The following is a 16638-nucleotide window of genomic DNA, read 5'->3' as shown; positions in this document are numbered from 1 at the left end:
AAAAAAAAAACCCGACGTGTATGATTTTTATCCCATCCCATCATTTGACATGAACAATGTACCTAAGATCTCGTTCACTTTACGAATTTAAGTTTTTAATTCAATTTAAAATGTGATATTTTTTAAAAGTTTTTCACTGTAGTAAAAAAAGTTAAATGTGACATTTAAAACTTTTTACTGTAAAAATTTAAAATTGAAAACTCGAATCGGTGAAATAAACTAGGTCTAAATATCAAAAAAAAAAAAAAAACGTAGCTGAATTAGCTTTTGCATCAAAAGACATGTCGTTGTGTGACATGAAACGCCAACCGTTTCCGCAATTAGTTGTCGTTTTTCATCTATTTCACCCAATAAGATAAGAATCATATACGTCGTTTTACCACTAGAAGGGAAAAAGAATCATCGCTCCCCTCTCCCCCGTTCCTTGCAGTTGCAGAGACAAAAGAATCAGGCAAAGCTTGCTCTGCTCATAAAAGAAGAAGAAAAAGATAATGGAAATGGCCATTAAGACCCACTTCTTGGGTTCTAATCCTCAGGTAAAAATACATAAATCATTTACTCTTTTTTTTTTTTTGGTTTGTTTTTCCTTCAAATGAACTTGTTCAGTTCTATTCTTCAACACTTTGGAATCGGGACTTTGTTCAGAATCACAAAAGTTTTGATATTTTTGCAGATAATAACTCACAGTTATCATAAAGAGGTATTTCGCCGACGAGTATGTGCTTCAACTCTTCAAAGCAGACATGGACAGTTTTCTGGACAATTATACACCAGGCAATATAAAACCTTTCTGAATTCTTTTACAAATTGAAGAAGGAAAAAAAAAAAAAAGAGCAACATTTATGGGTTTCCTTTCTTTTCTTGTAATCAATCAATTAATTTTTTTTATTCGTTTAATTGTACAGGAGAAGTCACAAGTGTTTTCCCACCATTTCTGCTGTATTATCAGGTTGCAGATAATTAAAAAAATTTTATTTATTTTTTCCTAGTCCCAAGTTGTTCTGTTTCTTATTATCATTATTATTACTTTTTTCCTAGTGGGTATTAAGTATTAAGCAAAATTTTGGATACAATTCCGCTTTAATTTAGGTGCCAAGGATGTTGAGGTTTCTTCTTCTCAGTTTGAAGGCTTCTTAGTTTCTACTTCTTCTGGTGTTACCGGGCCTGATGAACTAAAGGTTTTCTGTGTTTGTGTTCTTCTTCTTTCTCTCTCTCTTTTTTATTTATTTTTATTTTTTTTATAACTACTGACATTATTGATTATTTAAAAACCATGTAAGCAGATAAGTGTAGAAGTGTCTGGTACCATAACTCGGGAACTTTATGATAAAGTGTTTGACAAGATGGTGGCTGACGCACAGCCAATCCCAGGATTCAGGAGAGTTAAAGGAGGTGAGCTTTTGGTAATTCTGATAAAGAGACTTAATTTTGGCTTATTATTATTCAAGATGTACTAGAAAAATGTACTAGAATCACTAATCTGATATTTTCTTTCCTTGTATAATCCTAACAGGGAAAACACCAAATGTAAGTTCTCTCTCTCTTTACTATTTTGCTTTAGTAATTCTTTGTTTATGAGTGCAATCAATTTGTTGTTTCTCGTGGTTGTTAATAGGGATGTAAGGAAGATGGATATCATACAGACCCCAAGTTATTTGTCAAACGTTTTTTTGTACAGAATGAATTGTTATTTCTCGATTGATGAGTTTGTTTATCCCCAATTATACTTTTACCGATTCGAAATTAGCAACTCATTTGTCACATCATTTAGTATAAAAATTTGAGAGATAACTTGGGTAACATTGTCCAATCAAGACGTGGTTTCTATAGTGTTTGTAATCAAGAATGCAATTGCAGTTTTTATTCATATTTGAGTCGTTTCTTGCAGATACCCAAAGACATTTTGTTGGAAGTTCTTGGACCTTCTAAGGTTATCAAGCAAGTGATCAAGAAAATAATCAACTCTACTATTGCTGAATATGTGGATAAGGTGCTTTTTACCTACTTGTATATATGATTGCGTTTGGCTATTATTATTTGATATAAATTGATAAATTTTGATAGAGTAATAACAGCTTTAGTGCACAAACTACCAGGATTTCAAAGCAATAACAGCTTGTTAAGGAGTTTTTATTTTCTTTTTTTAATCTGTTGGCAGGAAGGTTTAAAAGTGAGCAAGGACTTGAGAGTTGAGCAGAGCTTCGAAGATCTCGAGTCCACTTTCGAGGCAGGCGAAACATTCAACTTCGATGCGATCTTACAGCTTCAAGAAATAAAATGAGAACATTATTCCTACTACAATTTTTCATATACAAAATTTTGTATACCTTTTGACTGTACTCATCTTGGATTGAGCTCACATGGTGGTGCACTTAATTCTTATATACATCCAACCACGTCGAGTCATTAATTTATGCTAAATGGTCTCTAATACTGTAGTGTTTCTAAACGGCAAATCACAATACAAGAATCTGATGGATTGAAATGAAAATTTAAGAGTTGTACGAACAAGGTAACTTATGCACCCTTCAAAAAATTGTTCTATACTAGAAGGCGATATGATATTGAACATCATGCTGTAACTGCTACTGGTTTGTTTCATCAGGTTTCACAACACTACAAATTTACTCTTTGATATTCTCAACCGCTAGCAATGGCAAATCTATGATACTAGATTTCTTATCTTCGAAAATCAACCGACACAACTTAAAAATCATCTTCCCGATATGACTCCTCGTAAGAGTCAAACGAATTTGATTCTTCATAAGAATCTGGTGGGGATTTTGATGTTGATGGCGTGGAAGGACGAAGGATGTGGCGGTACTTTTCAGGGCTGTCCCACCAGGTTGGAGTATTGATGATTTCCTTCTCCAACCAATACGGATCATACTCCTTTTTCTCTGTGAGCTTCTGGAAGAACCTTCTCCACTGGTACATGGCTCGCTTCAAACGAACACTCTCTGTTCCTTTGAAGAAGTACTTGAGGTAGTCCTTTGCTAGCTTGATCAGCTCCTCCCCGCTGATGATGTAAATATACTGCAATAAAACCACCGCATTGGAAGTTTTAATGGATACAGGTGGATCATACTAACAACAAGCCCACAAGAACAATCTTAATCCCCAAAAAATCCTCTCTCATGCTGATAAAATAAATCATAAATGAGGCGACATCCTTCTCACCGAGAAGGCTGCTATTTTTGACATACAAATACAATGATGAAATTAAAGCATCAAACAGGTGGCATTTCTTTTACTTGAGCGATCAAACTCTTTTCATTAAATTAGAGGATGCCTCTTGGGAACAAGGATGGTATTTCATTGATACACTTCAGAAGTAAAATTTCTTACTTCATCCCAATTATGGAGTTTCTTTAAGCGGAAAAAAGAGTGTTTCAAGACTAGTCAAGAGTGTTTTTTGTGTTAATTCAGACTATATCTTCGCAACTTGTCCTTTTCACTCCTAGTCTCCATCTTATACTCCACAGCATACCATAAAAACCTTGAATTTGGTAAGGAGGTTTTCGGAAAATGTGAACATGCCTAACAAGTATGGAGTCCTCTATGTATACTGACAATGAATTGTCAACTAAACTTATGAAGTGATCTAGTTCTAGAGAGATGTTACCAGAAGAATAAAGCCAACAGTTGCTAAAACCACTTGGAGAGTTTCATCCAAGACTCCTGAAAGGCCTTCGTCCTCTGATCCACCAGAGCCATCTGCACCGCCGCCACCGCCCCCACTGCCTCCACTTGGAGGCCCACCACCGCCATCTCTATCTGTAGCGAACTCACCCTTTTCAATCTGCTGCCGTAATACATCCTCTATTGACTGTCCCTTCAAATTTCCCATTGCTTTCTCAAAAGCTTTCCATGGAGAACCCTGTTAAAATTACCAAAACCAGTCAAATCAGTTAGCAGTTTTTCCACACAGAAATGCACGCCACGCACACATTAGCAACAATAAATAAGCATTTCAAAATCATTTTCCTTCCACTCGGCTTAGATTATACAGCTCCTAACACGATTCACTGCAGAAAAAGCCATTTTGCACTGATAATAAGAAAATATTATCACCCCAAATAAGGAGGAGACAAAACAACAATAACTTCCCATTCCAAATTTAAATTATAAGGCTGCAGGAGAGCTTTTTTGAATAGATGCTGATTGCTGAGAAAATGTTATCACCACCAAAAATGAGAAAGAAAGAAACAAGTACCAGAATAAATCTAAAAACCATTAACTAAAATGCCGTTAAAAAAAAAAAAAGATTTTGCGAGCACACAACAATAAACACTTCCAGCATAAAATCAGAATCTTTTGCTTCTAATTCAAAAAATAAAAATAAAAAAAGTAAGAAAGAAATCTACATGTTTGCAACTATAATCTACTGTACTAGGTTTCCAGACTATAATTAACAGTAAACACTTTGATCAAACTCCAAAAAAACGATAAATTAAACCAAAAAAAAAAAGTAGAAGAATTTTCACAAACACACCTCCTCGTTATCACCTCCCGTCTTAGACAAGCAGACAAGCGAAGAGCGACGGGATTTCAAGACGGGCGCGCAAAAAAGACGGCCATGGCCATGCGAGCTTAGCTTCAAGCAAGTCTTTGGCACTTGCCGGCCATAGAAACCTAAATTCGAAGGCTTTAACTTCCGCAGCTGAAATCCAAATGCATTTCTGCCGCAAATGGCCGTCCGTGGCTGGCACGCGCTAATCTGAGCCGTGTTCATCCTCGCACGTCCACATTAACCTACCTCCCACAATCCCAATCCATTAATCCAAAAATAAAAATAAAAAAATAAAAAAGAAAAGAAAGAGAATAAATGTTTTTTGTTCTATTTCCTTGAAAACCTTATCTAATAGCAAAAACTCCGACACAGGATTCGTAATAAAGAATATAAAATTGAACTTAATCTTTTTTTAATCATCAGTTTGTATTCGTCGGAGAACTCACCGTTCTGATTGCTTCTCCGCCGTCGGATTCACCGTCAGAAGTGAAGTTTGCAGAAGAGAAAAGCTTATTCGTCTAAAAACAAGTTGTAGTATTACTGTTACTACCGCCCTTCACTACAAGGACTTGAGAGCTTCAATTAGCCTATATGGGCCTGAGCTATCAATTGGGCTTTAGAGCCCTGTCAAAATCCAATGGGCTGACAAATATTGAGTGGGCCCATGTTAGGTCGTCTGCCTCGTCTCTCTCTCCCTCTCTCTCTCATGTTTCGTAGCGGACAGAGCTAGAGTTTAGCCGCCATGGAGTTCGAATCAAGATACGAAATTTCTCGCACGGCCGAGTTCATACGCGGTGGAAACTTCACCAAAGTCGCTTTGCAGGTGATTTTCTCGGCATCCAAACAAGGTTTGTAAGGGTTTAATTCCAAATTCGCGAAAGAAAATTAACATTCAAAATTCTTCAATTTCAGTTCCCGGACGAGCTCTTGAAGGATTCGGTGAGAGTCGCGAGTGCTTTAAGGAACGAGCTTCGGCGGCTTGGAGGAGATGGAAACGTCAAGGATGCCTCTTTGTTCGTCATGGCGGACACGGCGTACGGTAGCTGCTGCGTCGACGAGGTCGGAGCTTCGCATGTCGGCGCTGATTGTGTCGTGCATTACGGCCATGCGTGCCTCAGCCCGTTAGTTCTCATCAATTTCTTTTGGATATTGTTTGGTTTTGTATATGGTAAATGTGATGATTCTAAAATCTTGTAACTTCAACAATTGTTTTTCTTTTTCCTTCGTCTGTGTTTTTTGCAGGACTACTAAGCTTCCAGCTTTTTTCGTATTCGGAAAAGCTCCGATGAGTGTATCGGATTGCACGAAAAATCTGGTGGATGATGCCGTGACAAGTGGGAAGCCGATTTTGGTATGTCATGGAGTTAAAAAACTTTGATTATGAACTCTGTTGTTTTGCATAGGAAAAATCTATTTTTCAACTTCGTTAAAATTTTCATACTAATATGATTATGATGTTATGTGACGGTCAAAAGCAGCACATTATCGTCTTTGCGTATAATGTTGTTTACGTAGAGAATAAACTGAATTGCAGAATTGTGTTATTAGTGAGTACACTGAATTATTTTTTCAAATGGGAATTATCTCAACGTTTAAAGCTCCTACCTTTGCAAGTTTAGGTCCTTTTTGGGTTGGAGTATGCGCATTTGATTCACAACATTAGAGAAGAAGTTGTAGCAGCATGTGAATCTAGACCCCAGTTAGAAATCCAATTTGCTGAAGTTTTGTGTTCGGATATGAATCCGTCCAATAAACAAAACACATCCGATCAGGGGATGGTGCGGGCTAGTGTCTTGATAGACGATAAAAGTTTTGGGAAATTAGCTGGTAATAGAGGCATTGGGGGTTTGGTCTGGAAATTACGCGAGGGGCGCAAAATGGAGGACCACTTGCTTTTTTGGATTGGTTCCGACAATTCAGCTTTTGTGAATGTTGTGCTGACATTTAATGCCTGTGAAATAGGTATATACATTACCAAGTTTTGCATGAAATTTATACGGTTTGTGTTTGTAGTGTTAATCCAAGGCAGTTTATTTTCTTTTTTCTTCTCTAAGTTGATTGTTTTTCCATTTAATTTTTGTCGCGTTGGTAGTCAGATATGATGCTGCAGAAAATTGCATGGTGACAGATTTTTCTCAACAGAAAAGAATTCTTAAGCGCAGGTACTAAGATTTTCTGACCTGCTGGTGGCGTTGTGTACTAATTACTGACTATGTTTTATCTATTTTCTATTCTTGTCGTGCATTTTTTTATTTACTGCAAGTGTGATGTCTCATGCAGGTATTACCTGGTGGAGAAGGCAAAGGATGCTAATATTGTTGGTATTTTGGTGGGAACTCTTGGTGTAGGTGTGTGTTTTTCTGCGGTCCTTAAATCTTTTGTCTCTACTAATACAAAAGAGTGTCTCTTATAACCACTTTTTGCCGGGTTGAAAGTTTATACTCAGCGGAAAGCAGTTTGCATGTTTCCTAGATTTAATGCCTCAAACTTTAAGTTTGTGATGTGCAACTGGATGAATTGTCATATTGTTAGTGAATTATTTTTGATTTACTCTTTTCACACACACACACACACACAGATATATATATATATATATATATATATCAGGATTTAATCTGATTTTGCAATTTGTAAGATTATGTCTCATTATTTTCATAACCACGGATTCAGCTGGCTACCATCACATGATTAATCAGATGAAAGAACTGATCACGGCAGCGGGGAAAAAAGCTTATACTCTTGTTATGGGAAGACCAAACCCGGCAAAACTTGCCAACTTTCCAGAGGTAATTTTGATACACGCCACTATGTATTATGTCATCCTTCTTAGCGATTTAGGAATAGCATGCTGATAACAGAATTAAATTCTTGGCAGTGTGACATTTTCATTTATGTCTCTTGTGCTCAAACTGCTCTCCTGGATAGCAAAGAGTATTTATCTCCAGTAATTACTCCTTTTGAAGCCACGCTAGCTTTCAACAGGTACTACATGGAGTGCAAGTTAAATTATTAGTTAAACGTTTAACCTAGCCTAAAACTGTTATTATTTTCAAATGTTCTTTTTACGAGTAATCATTAGTTTTGATGAAATCTAAAACTTGATATTATTGTGAATAAAATGGCCACCAGCCAACCTTGTTTATATCAATAAACGAATTGGTAATCGATTTAAGTCATCTCTTTCCTTTGGTAACTAATTGAAGCTCAATATTTCATCTTCCAGGGATAGTCATTGGACAGGAGCGTATGTAATGGAATTCAGGGATTTGATCAATTCATCTCTTGCAGAGTCAAGGAGCCACTCTAAGGAAGCACGCTTTTCATTTTTGCAGGGCGGCTACGTGGAAGATTTTGATACGCAAGGTAGTACCACAATTCTTGAAGAAACAGATACAATTCGAAACAACCCAAATCCATGTTTATTCTTTTGCAAAAGATTGTATTTTAGTGTGAAATTTGCGCATTAACATCTTATAGTTTTACATTGAGGAATTGTTTCCTTCGAAATTGTTGCATAAACAGAGAATGACAAGGAAGAAGAGGAAGGAGCTCTTGCTTTAGCAAATGCGACGGAGAAAGCTTTACAATTGCGTGATAATGCAAATTCTCTAGTCAAGCGAACAGTTAAATCTGGTGCAGAGTATTTGATGACTCGGTCTTATCAAGGTCTGGAGATTCATAACGAAAACTCACTGCCAGAGCCGTATCTCATTGGGAGAAGTGGGAGGGCCGCAGGTTACAAAGATGAGAAGAGTGAGATGGGGAATTTTTGATTAACCAAGGGAAGTGTGAGAAGAAAGAAAATAGAAAAGCAATTTTGACAATATAATGCATGCTGTTATTATTTTTCTAATTGTTTTTGTAGGATTATTGTATAGTTGGTTACCTATTTGTATCACCCTCAATATGATATTGAGTTAGAATAGTTTGCTATCTCTTTTGGGTCATTTTTTACACTTTAAATCCTCTAATGAATCCAAATATCTTAGACCACCGGAAACCTCAATGTCATGTATAATAAAAAACCCATAAATAATGATAAAAAGAAAAACATCAAAACTGATTTATTGTCCTACTAATACATTGCGATTATATATTAAACGCCCCAATCCTTAATTAATGAGAGCAATACAAAGAAAGCACGTGCAAAACTTTTATATTGGTCACTCTTAACGTTAGAGTTACGTCCATTTTCACTTGCTGTAGAGTTTCATTATGGTGAAGAAGATTATAAGAGTTTCATTATGGTGAAGAAGATTATAAGAGAATCAAACCCCATGCCTCTAGAGTTAAGGCAACTATAATACATTTATAATCACCGCAATATTTCCTTAGAATTAATCCAAAGAATTGAACTTGAAATGATAACAGTTGCAGACTAATTAATAGACAATTGAAATATCTACAGTCTGCATAGAAAGGCTTCGATGTCGGAGAAATCGTCTGGTAGACGTGGGAATTGGAACTCCAGATCAATGGAGCCCATCGGAGTTTCCAGCCAATCGAGATGAGGCTCAAGAAATGGCTGTGGTCCTAATTGGAGTTCTTGAACTAGTTGATCTAACTGTTGCTCCTGCACATAGTAATTTCAAGACATAAATACACAAAATGCAACTCAATTATCTTTAATCTCACATCTATTGATCAATCAAGTATGTTAATTACTTACAGTGGTAGGATTATGAAGCATAAATATTTGATCACGTTGTTCAAGGTCGACGCTGTTGTCCCCCAAACTCATGTCATGTTCGTGATCGTGATCGTGATGGCGATCTCCAACGGTGTTGACTGCATCCCGGCCGTGATAATTCATATGACGTGATTCGAGAGCAAACTGAGGTTGGAGCTGGTCCAGATCATCATCGTCATCACTTTCGGTACTACTGTCATCAACGTCGTCAAGCTCAAGTAGTATTTGCTTCAATATTTCATCATGCTGTTCTTCCATATTATCATCTACGAACTTACTCTTGTCGTGTTCATGATCACCCTCAACGGTGCTGATTGCATCCACATGAGAATTAATATGATATGATTCAAGGACAGGTTGAGGTTGGAGCTGGTCCTGATGATCATGATCATGATCATGATCAGTAGTAGTGCCGGTCAAAATGATCTCCTCATTATGAATAGCCACAGCTGGTAGTACTACTGGCTGTTGCACTAGATGCGCAGTTAAATTAGAGTCCGCCTTGATCTTTTTATCCTTGGTGTTGTCTTTAATGCGGCAAATAACCCATTCCTGGAACTACAGTCCATGCAAATTAAAACAAACAAATAAGTTGACGTCAATATATTCAAGCAAAAAAAAAAAAAAAAAGTTGACGTCAATATATGCATGCATTATAGTTTACAATCATTATGCGCCCGTATCGTTCACGCATTTAAGTCAGTGATTCTAATTTATTGACGAGAACTTTGTGAGAGAATCATTAGTGGGAAATTTTTTAAATCAAATTCTTTAGGAGAGAAAACCACTATAATTATAGCAGAATCAGAATCATAGGTTCACAATCACTAATCCTAACAATACACAAACAAACACGTATTTTTGAAGTCGTCTGTAAGTATAAATTACTAATCACGGCGGTTTCTTAATTTCCTAATTTATATGTATTTAAAATTATCATAATATGTGTATATGTTTTAGTTAGTACAATCGGGTATAAGGCCGGAAGTCCAATAATTAAAACATAATCACAAATCAAATCTCACACCCTACATTTTTAGTGTGATATCCAATAACCAAATTTAGAAAAAACGGAGGTTAGGGTTATTATTATTATTATTGTGTTGCATAATGAAATACATTACAAAATAAGGTTTATATAGACTTGTAAAATAAATAAAAAGACTATTTTACCCTTATTAAAGATAAAGACAAAAAATAATAACTAAATAATATTAGGTCAATCTTAATTTCAAAAATCAATGCATGCAAATAGTTAGGGAGCGATGATTATAATTTTTCATGAGAGAAACTAACACATTAACATATACACATCATATATATAACCATTAAAACCACACCTATATGGATATATATATATATATATGTATATATATATATATATAGAGGGAGAGTCAGAGTTATAAAAATTGAACTTACAGTTTGATTGGTGAGTTTGTACTCATGCATAAGCCAGTCGGTGCAGTAAGCTTGATTACGGATTCTGTTACGATCTTTATATTTAAAAAACTTCAATGTCTTAAAGTAACCCAATGTGATACGACTGTCTTGTTTATCAACAATCTTCTTATCTCCACTCGTGGCTTTCCACCACCCTCCCTCAGAGTCTCCTTCCATGTCCCGCTTCACTCTTTTCCCATTACCTGATTTCGATACTTGAACTGTCTGCGCAAAAAAGTATCTCTCATGATCGTGTAAATGATGAACATGAACCCCTATATTTGCGTATATAAACAGACACAAGATTAATATACATATAAAAAAAATGATCAAGAAAGTTGTGAAAGAAAAAGAAAGAAGAAATAATTAAGTAAAAAATGACCAAGAAAGTTGTGAAAGAAAAAGAAAGAAGAAATAATTAAGTAAAAAATGATCAAGAAAGTTGTGAAAGAGAAAGAAAGAAAAAATAATTAAGTAAATACATACAGTTGAGATTCCAGGGTTCATGTGCGTAAACGTCCTCTTTGGAAATTATGTTTTCTGTTGCACTTAAAGTACCTTCAACCTTGCGTCGGAGATAGTCTAACAGCTCCTCATCAGTCGGAGTAAATTTATATCCCCTAGGGATGAGCTCCTCCATTTGGAATATATATGTATGTATATATATATATATATATATATATGATGGAAAGAATATATATAATATTTATGAGATAGTACTTTTTTTTAACAGAGGAATATGTATTCCAAACTAGACCTCAAGCCGCAACAAACTTAACATTCCAGAAGATTTTAGAAAATATTGAAGACATTACTGTGCTTGAAATACTTTTTTTTTTTGTTTTGTTTTGTTTTTAAAAATCCAAACGTGCATGAAAGAATTTGTTGTATGAGATGATATAATAGTTACTCTCTCTTATATATATATAGGAAGTGTTTTAAGTTCTCAGAACTTGACTACAACACGGACATAGAATGAGAGGAGATAATCACACAAAATAATTATTTTTAAACTCTATGTTTAGAATATATTTTAAATTTAATATTATTATCAATTTATCTACTTGTGATTGTTGAAAATTAGATAATAATGTTCCGGTTTTATCATTTTTTTTATTTTATTGAGGGATAGTTATAAATTTATATAAGAGGGTTAATAAAGGATAGAAATATATCATTACGAATACACACATGCATAAACATCACAATATCCCCCGACCCACATAAAAAATGTAGAATAAATTCATGCATTCAGAATTTGAACATTTACCATTTACTCTTGATAAATATATTTTTATTATTATAATTATTTAACTAAAAAGTTATGAATTAAGAATAAGACTAAAAAATCGTGACGCACGTAGTTTCAGGATATTTGTCAAAGATTACCCCACATATGACAACTCAGCCCAGGCCCAAGCGGCCCAGAAGAGAAAAGCCCGAATTGGCCATAACGGGACAGAAACCGAAGAGAAGACCGGAATCACAAGTGTCTGTGGATACTGCTTGGATTCTCAAAAATCTGCTTTAACAAACCACTTTACAGTTTTTGATCGTTTTTTCATCTCCTCTTCAATCCTATCTATCTATCTCTCTCCGAATTTTTCAATTCCAGTTCTGCATTTCAACGGAACTTTGCTTGAAAGAAAAACGAAAATGGCGGCGAAAGCTCAAATGTTTACAGGATTAAGCTTGGCATCGACACCTGCCTCTTCTGTGGTCAAGAGGCCTCTCACTTCGACCTTCTTCGCCGGCGGAGGTTCGTTCTTCGTCTTCTTCTTTTCTAGGGTTAGGGTTTTCTCACTCTTTATCGTTTCTTTCTCAGTAAGTTTCTTTTTGGCTTTCAATTTGTGCTGAAACTGTGTTAAAGGGCTTCTGAAAATGAACCAAATTGTCGTTTCCTAGTAATTATCCGTGATAAAGATCTGATTTTGTTTCTTCATTTGTGTTGAAGTTCGTTTTTTTAAGTTTATATGGTGCGTTTGAGTTGTTACAATCTTGTTGGAGATGTCTACTGAGAATTGTATTGCTTTAGGCTTTGTTTGGTAAGAGGGAAAAGAAAAAAAAGGAGGAAAGAAAGGCATACAACCGAGGGGAAGAAAATGGAGAGCTCAAATAATCCTTGTTTTATTGTGTTTGACATGGTTTGCCTCATCTATTGGGAGAGATTGTAATTGGGATTTTTGAAGGATTTGAATTCCCTCAATTAATCAATTTCCTTCTCTTTCTTTCCTACTTTCGCTAATCCCCACCCTCTCTCTCTCTCTCTCTCCCTGCTTCCAACTTTCTCTGGTGGAGTTAGTTTTATGAATATTTAGTACTTAATCATAATTTTGGTTGAGTTGCTTATCCAATTTAGGGATGTCAACATCATTACATGAATCTAAAACTAAGACTACCAAGTTTTTGACAGTTTTGATTGGTTGGAAAGTTGAGAATATTGTAATGGCTGTTTCTCCAGTTCAATTTTCACTAAATTTGATAGGCAATAAACTGGTTTCTTCTGGAATTGACCATTGTTCATGTTTGTTGCAGTGGGAGGGTTAAAAGTCGAGGTGATAAGGTCAGCTCCTTCCAATAAACCGCACTCTTCTAGACAACATGGTGGTGCTCTCGGTGCCCGTATGAATCTTTTTGATCGGTTTGCTAGAGTTGTCAAGGTGGTTCCTTCTGTAATTTATCCATATGTTTCCCCACATAATGGCATTAGAACATTCTTATCAATAATCATGGCTGCAAAGTGGTACTATCTTTCATTTTCATGGTCCTAATTACAGTCATATGCAAACGCGGTCATAAGTTCTTTTGAAGATCCGGAGAAAATTTTGGAGCAAACGGTTCTTGAAATGAATGAGGACTTAACAAAGATGCGTCAGGCCACAGCACAAGTATGCTTCTCATTCCCATTACTAAAACTCTTGTTCATTACATTCTGTTTTCTGTCTTTGTGTATTTCAAATTAGAACTTCATACTTCACATGTTCGACATAGAGGCTTACAATGGCGAACTTTCTAGATAGCTTCAGATCCAGTATTTTTCATCTATTCATTTCCACTTACATTGTGTTTCTGGCCTTCCCTCGTTATCTTCAGCTTGAACTGATAATCATTTTTCTTTCTATTCTTTTTCTTCTTGACCTTATTAAGGTATCTTCAGCTTGAACTGATATTCTTTTTTCTTTGTATTCTTTTTCTTCTTGACCTTTTTAAGGTATTAGCATCTCAAAAGCGTTTGGAGAACAAGTACAAAGCTGCTCAACAAGCCTCTGAGGATTGGTAATGCAAAAGGGAATGAATCTTTCCTCCTTTTTGCTGTGAAGAGTACTTAACATCACGGTCTATTATGTAATCTAGGTACCGCAAGGCTCAATTTGCCTTGGAGAAAGGAGATGAGGATCTTGCACGAGAAGCTTTAAAACGGCGTAAATCCTTTGCAGTAAGTTCAGCATTATTGATAGAGTGGTTAAAAATGCTAGTTAGTGACTTGATTATACTTTTTTATCAGACAAACATTACGTGCTTCTTGTTCCTTTCAGGATAATGCCAATTCTTTGAAAGCTCAACTTGATCAACAAAAAAGTGTTGTTGAAAATCTTGTGTCTAACACGCGGGTAAGCTAAATCTTCTTCTTTTCTTCCTTTTTATTTTTTCTTTATTTATTTTTTACACAAGAGATGCAAGTTGGAAACAGGTTATAGATAATGCTATATGAATATGTTTTCCAAAATTAGCTTAAGTACATTTTATCTTCAAGAGTTCTTCCTTTTCTCCTTCTTTTCTTCTCTTTATATAACGATTTGGCTACAATATGGGATTTTCTTTCCTTCATTTTTTTACCTAAACCCCTTTCCAACCTTTTATGAGTAATGAGTCTGACTACAGAACTTGCAAAACTATGCAAGTATCATGGACTTGATCTTACACTTTCATTTGTGGGTATAAATAATTTAGTAATTATTAATTATTTGTCGGCATCACATGAATTCCATTTTGGTAGCTTTTGGAGAGCAAGATACAGGAAGCAAGGTCCAAGAAAGATACCTTGAAAGCCCGTGCACAATCTGCAAAGTTTGTCCCAAACACCCATTTCCGGGTCTTTTTTTTTCTGAGTTGTTATCTCCTTGATATTTATGGTAATGGTTGCTTTCATTTTGCCTCAGGACTGCAACCAAAGTGAGTGAATTGTTGGGGAATGTCAATACAAGTAGTGCACTTTCTGCTTTTGAAAAGATGGAAGAGAAAGGTATAGACTTAGTATACATCTGAATTCACTGGTTGAACATACATGTGATGTTAAGAAGCATGCTGTATAGTTGTTCTAGAAGCCAGTTCTTTTTAATCAAAATCAGATCGACCAACTAATTGATAAGTACTTTAATCTTTCTGAGAGCAAATAGACCAATTATTTTTAGTGCGCTCGTCAAGATCTTGATTCACCTGGATTTCTCCAATGAATTTCATTAGAATTGTGTATCACACATGCAATGCATGGATAACTCATGAGGCAGCTGTTGCATTTGGTGACAACCCAAAAGCGGATATTTAAGAATCACACAAAGAGGGAAAACTGTGCTTAAAGAATTTAGTAATTTTCTATGAAATGATTTTACTGTAAAGATTTTTTTTTTTTTAATCAAAAGTTCCTTTAAAAGGGAAGATGTTTCAGAAAAGACTCCTATTCTGCATTTTTCCTTGGTGAGCAGTTGTTGCATGGTTGGGATTCATGTGATGTAGTACCCATGCGTGGATTAGAAAACTTTTTACAGGATTGGGTATCTGAACTTCTGAGTTTATAGGGTCCTTGTTTCAAGAGGGAAGTTGATTCTCTAAACTGACTAGAATCTCGTTCCTATTATTGCTTATCTCCTGATTGCATTCGTTACGGATTCACATTTTATTTTATTTTATTTTTAGCTAGTTATTGCTTTTTTTCTTCTTCATTGTCATTTGTTTACATGTTAACAGTGATGGCGATGGAATCCCAGGCAGAAGCTCTTGGCCAGCTAACTGCTGATGATCTGGAAGGGAAGGTAGGACCCATTCCCAGTTGGTGTTTAGCTTGTGCAGATGTTTATTCTTTTATATTAGCTATACGGTGAATTTGGTATTATTTATCCAAGTTATGTGCTCATAAATGATCTTATCGCAGTTTGCATTGCTAGAGAGCTCATCAGTTGATGATGATTTGGCAAACTTGAAGAAAGAACTTTCTGGTAGCTCAAAGGTGTGTCTACCTATTGCACTTTACAGGAAACAATAGGCCATACTCTTGAAACAATGCAACCGTATTTCTAGTTACATTTTGCTCTTTCTTCTTGTTCTGACATATTAACCCACCATTAAAGTCTTGCTCAATTTTGTTTGTTCTTTCTTCTCTCTCACACTTGAAAGAAAGGAGAGCTTCCGCCAGGAAGAACCGTCGCTTCCAGCTCAAACACACCATATCCGTTTCAAGATGCTGAGATAGAGAGGGAGCTCAAGGAATTGAGACAGAAGGCCAAGGACTTCTAAGTAAGAAACGTCAAATTTTGCTTTAATTTAATATCCTCTGTTTTTACATTTGTAATTGTATAGTGAAAGGCCAAACAGATTTAATTAGATACTCGATTAAAAAAAAAACCAAGGTTTAATCAAATTGATTCTAGAGATGTATCATACTTAATGTATACTTCTGTGTGATAACTTTGGGATTAATGTTTGACAGCCGATAAATGTATATTGAGATGGGTTTTGGCAATTATCATTAATGGTATATGGTGTCTTCCACAAATAGTAGTTATTCATTAGAACGTACATTCTAAGTGCTAATACTGCTAGAGACTACAGATGAAACGACAGATCTTCTCTGGTCGTCGAAGTGATCATTCAACGTGAGAGGCAACTAATGGCTTTTTATTTCACGGCATATGCAGATTGTGGTGCTAAAAATACAAAAGAGTTCAATATTGAGAATTCGAACGTTAATAAATTTACATTTTTATCTAAAAATATCACA

General features: G+C 35.6%; 5 protein-coding genes across 5 annotated transcripts; 3 read left to right on the top strand and 2 right to left on the bottom strand.

Annotated features, from left to right (window-relative positions):
• The first annotated feature begins 399 nt into the window (after positions 1-399).
• LOC21401109 (trigger factor) lies at positions 400-2469 on the top strand. Its single transcript, XM_024164080.1, has 8 exons — positions 400-536; positions 674-774; positions 906-949; positions 1090-1178; positions 1284-1392; positions 1514-1527; positions 1889-1990; positions 2159-2469. Exons 1-8 carry the CDS (start codon positions 492-494, stop codon positions 2279-2281), a joined length of 627 nt encoding a protein of 208 aa, XP_024019848.1. The 5' UTR covers positions 400-491; the 3' UTR covers positions 2282-2469.
• A 73-nt stretch (positions 2470-2542) lies between these two features.
• On the bottom strand, positions 2543-5039 carry LOC21401108. The gene is made up of 4 exons (XM_010095811.2): positions 4960-5039; positions 4496-4755; positions 3626-3880; positions 2543-3036 (listed from the first exon to the last, which is right to left on the bottom strand). The coding sequence occupies exons 2-4, from the start codon at positions 4733-4735 to the stop codon at positions 2707-2709; spliced, it is 825 nt and encodes a 274-aa protein (XP_010094113.1). The 5' UTR covers positions 4736-4755; positions 4960-5039; the 3' UTR covers positions 2543-2706.
• A 199-nt stretch (positions 5040-5238) lies between these two features.
• On the top strand, positions 5239-8496 carry LOC21401107 (2-(3-amino-3-carboxypropyl)histidine synthase subunit 2). The gene is made up of 10 exons (XM_010095810.2): positions 5239-5336; positions 5426-5634; positions 5756-5864; positions 6133-6475; positions 6606-6675; positions 6794-6861; positions 7184-7299; positions 7389-7495; positions 7737-7876; positions 8036-8496. The coding sequence occupies exons 1-10, from the start codon at positions 5256-5258 to the stop codon at positions 8284-8286; spliced, it is 1494 nt and encodes a 497-aa protein (XP_010094112.1). The 5' UTR covers positions 5239-5255; the 3' UTR covers positions 8287-8496.
• A 419-nt stretch (positions 8497-8915) lies between these two features.
• On the bottom strand, positions 8916-11283 carry LOC21401106 (NAC transcription factor 29). The gene is made up of 4 exons (XM_010095809.1): positions 11202-11283; positions 10623-10918; positions 9183-9761; positions 8916-9086 (listed from the first exon to the last, which is right to left on the bottom strand). Exons 1-4 carry the CDS (start codon positions 11281-11283, stop codon positions 8916-8918), a joined length of 1128 nt encoding a protein of 375 aa, XP_010094111.1.
• Positions 11284-12135: 852 nt separating this feature from the next.
• Positions 12136-16395, top strand: LOC21401105 (membrane-associated 30 kDa protein, chloroplastic). Its single transcript, XM_010095808.2, has 11 exons — positions 12136-12402; positions 13179-13303; positions 13421-13531; positions 13855-13919; positions 13998-14079; positions 14180-14254; positions 14641-14711; positions 14804-14886; positions 15609-15673; positions 15793-15867; positions 16035-16395. The coding sequence occupies exons 1-11, from the start codon at positions 12300-12302 to the stop codon at positions 16152-16154; spliced, it is 975 nt and encodes a 324-aa protein (XP_010094110.1). The 5' UTR covers positions 12136-12299; the 3' UTR covers positions 16155-16395.
• Positions 16396-16638: the final 243 nt, after the last annotated feature.

This window comes from Morus notabilis, unplaced genomic scaffold (genome assembly GCF_000414095.1).
Source record: "Morus notabilis unplaced genomic scaffold, ASM41409v2 Scaffold235, whole genome shotgun sequence".
Classification (NCBI taxonomy): Eukaryota; Viridiplantae; Streptophyta; class Magnoliopsida; order Rosales; family Moraceae; genus Morus; species Morus notabilis.
The sequence above is the reverse complement of the archived record's forward strand: the minus strand, read 5'-3'. Positions and strand labels throughout refer to the sequence as shown.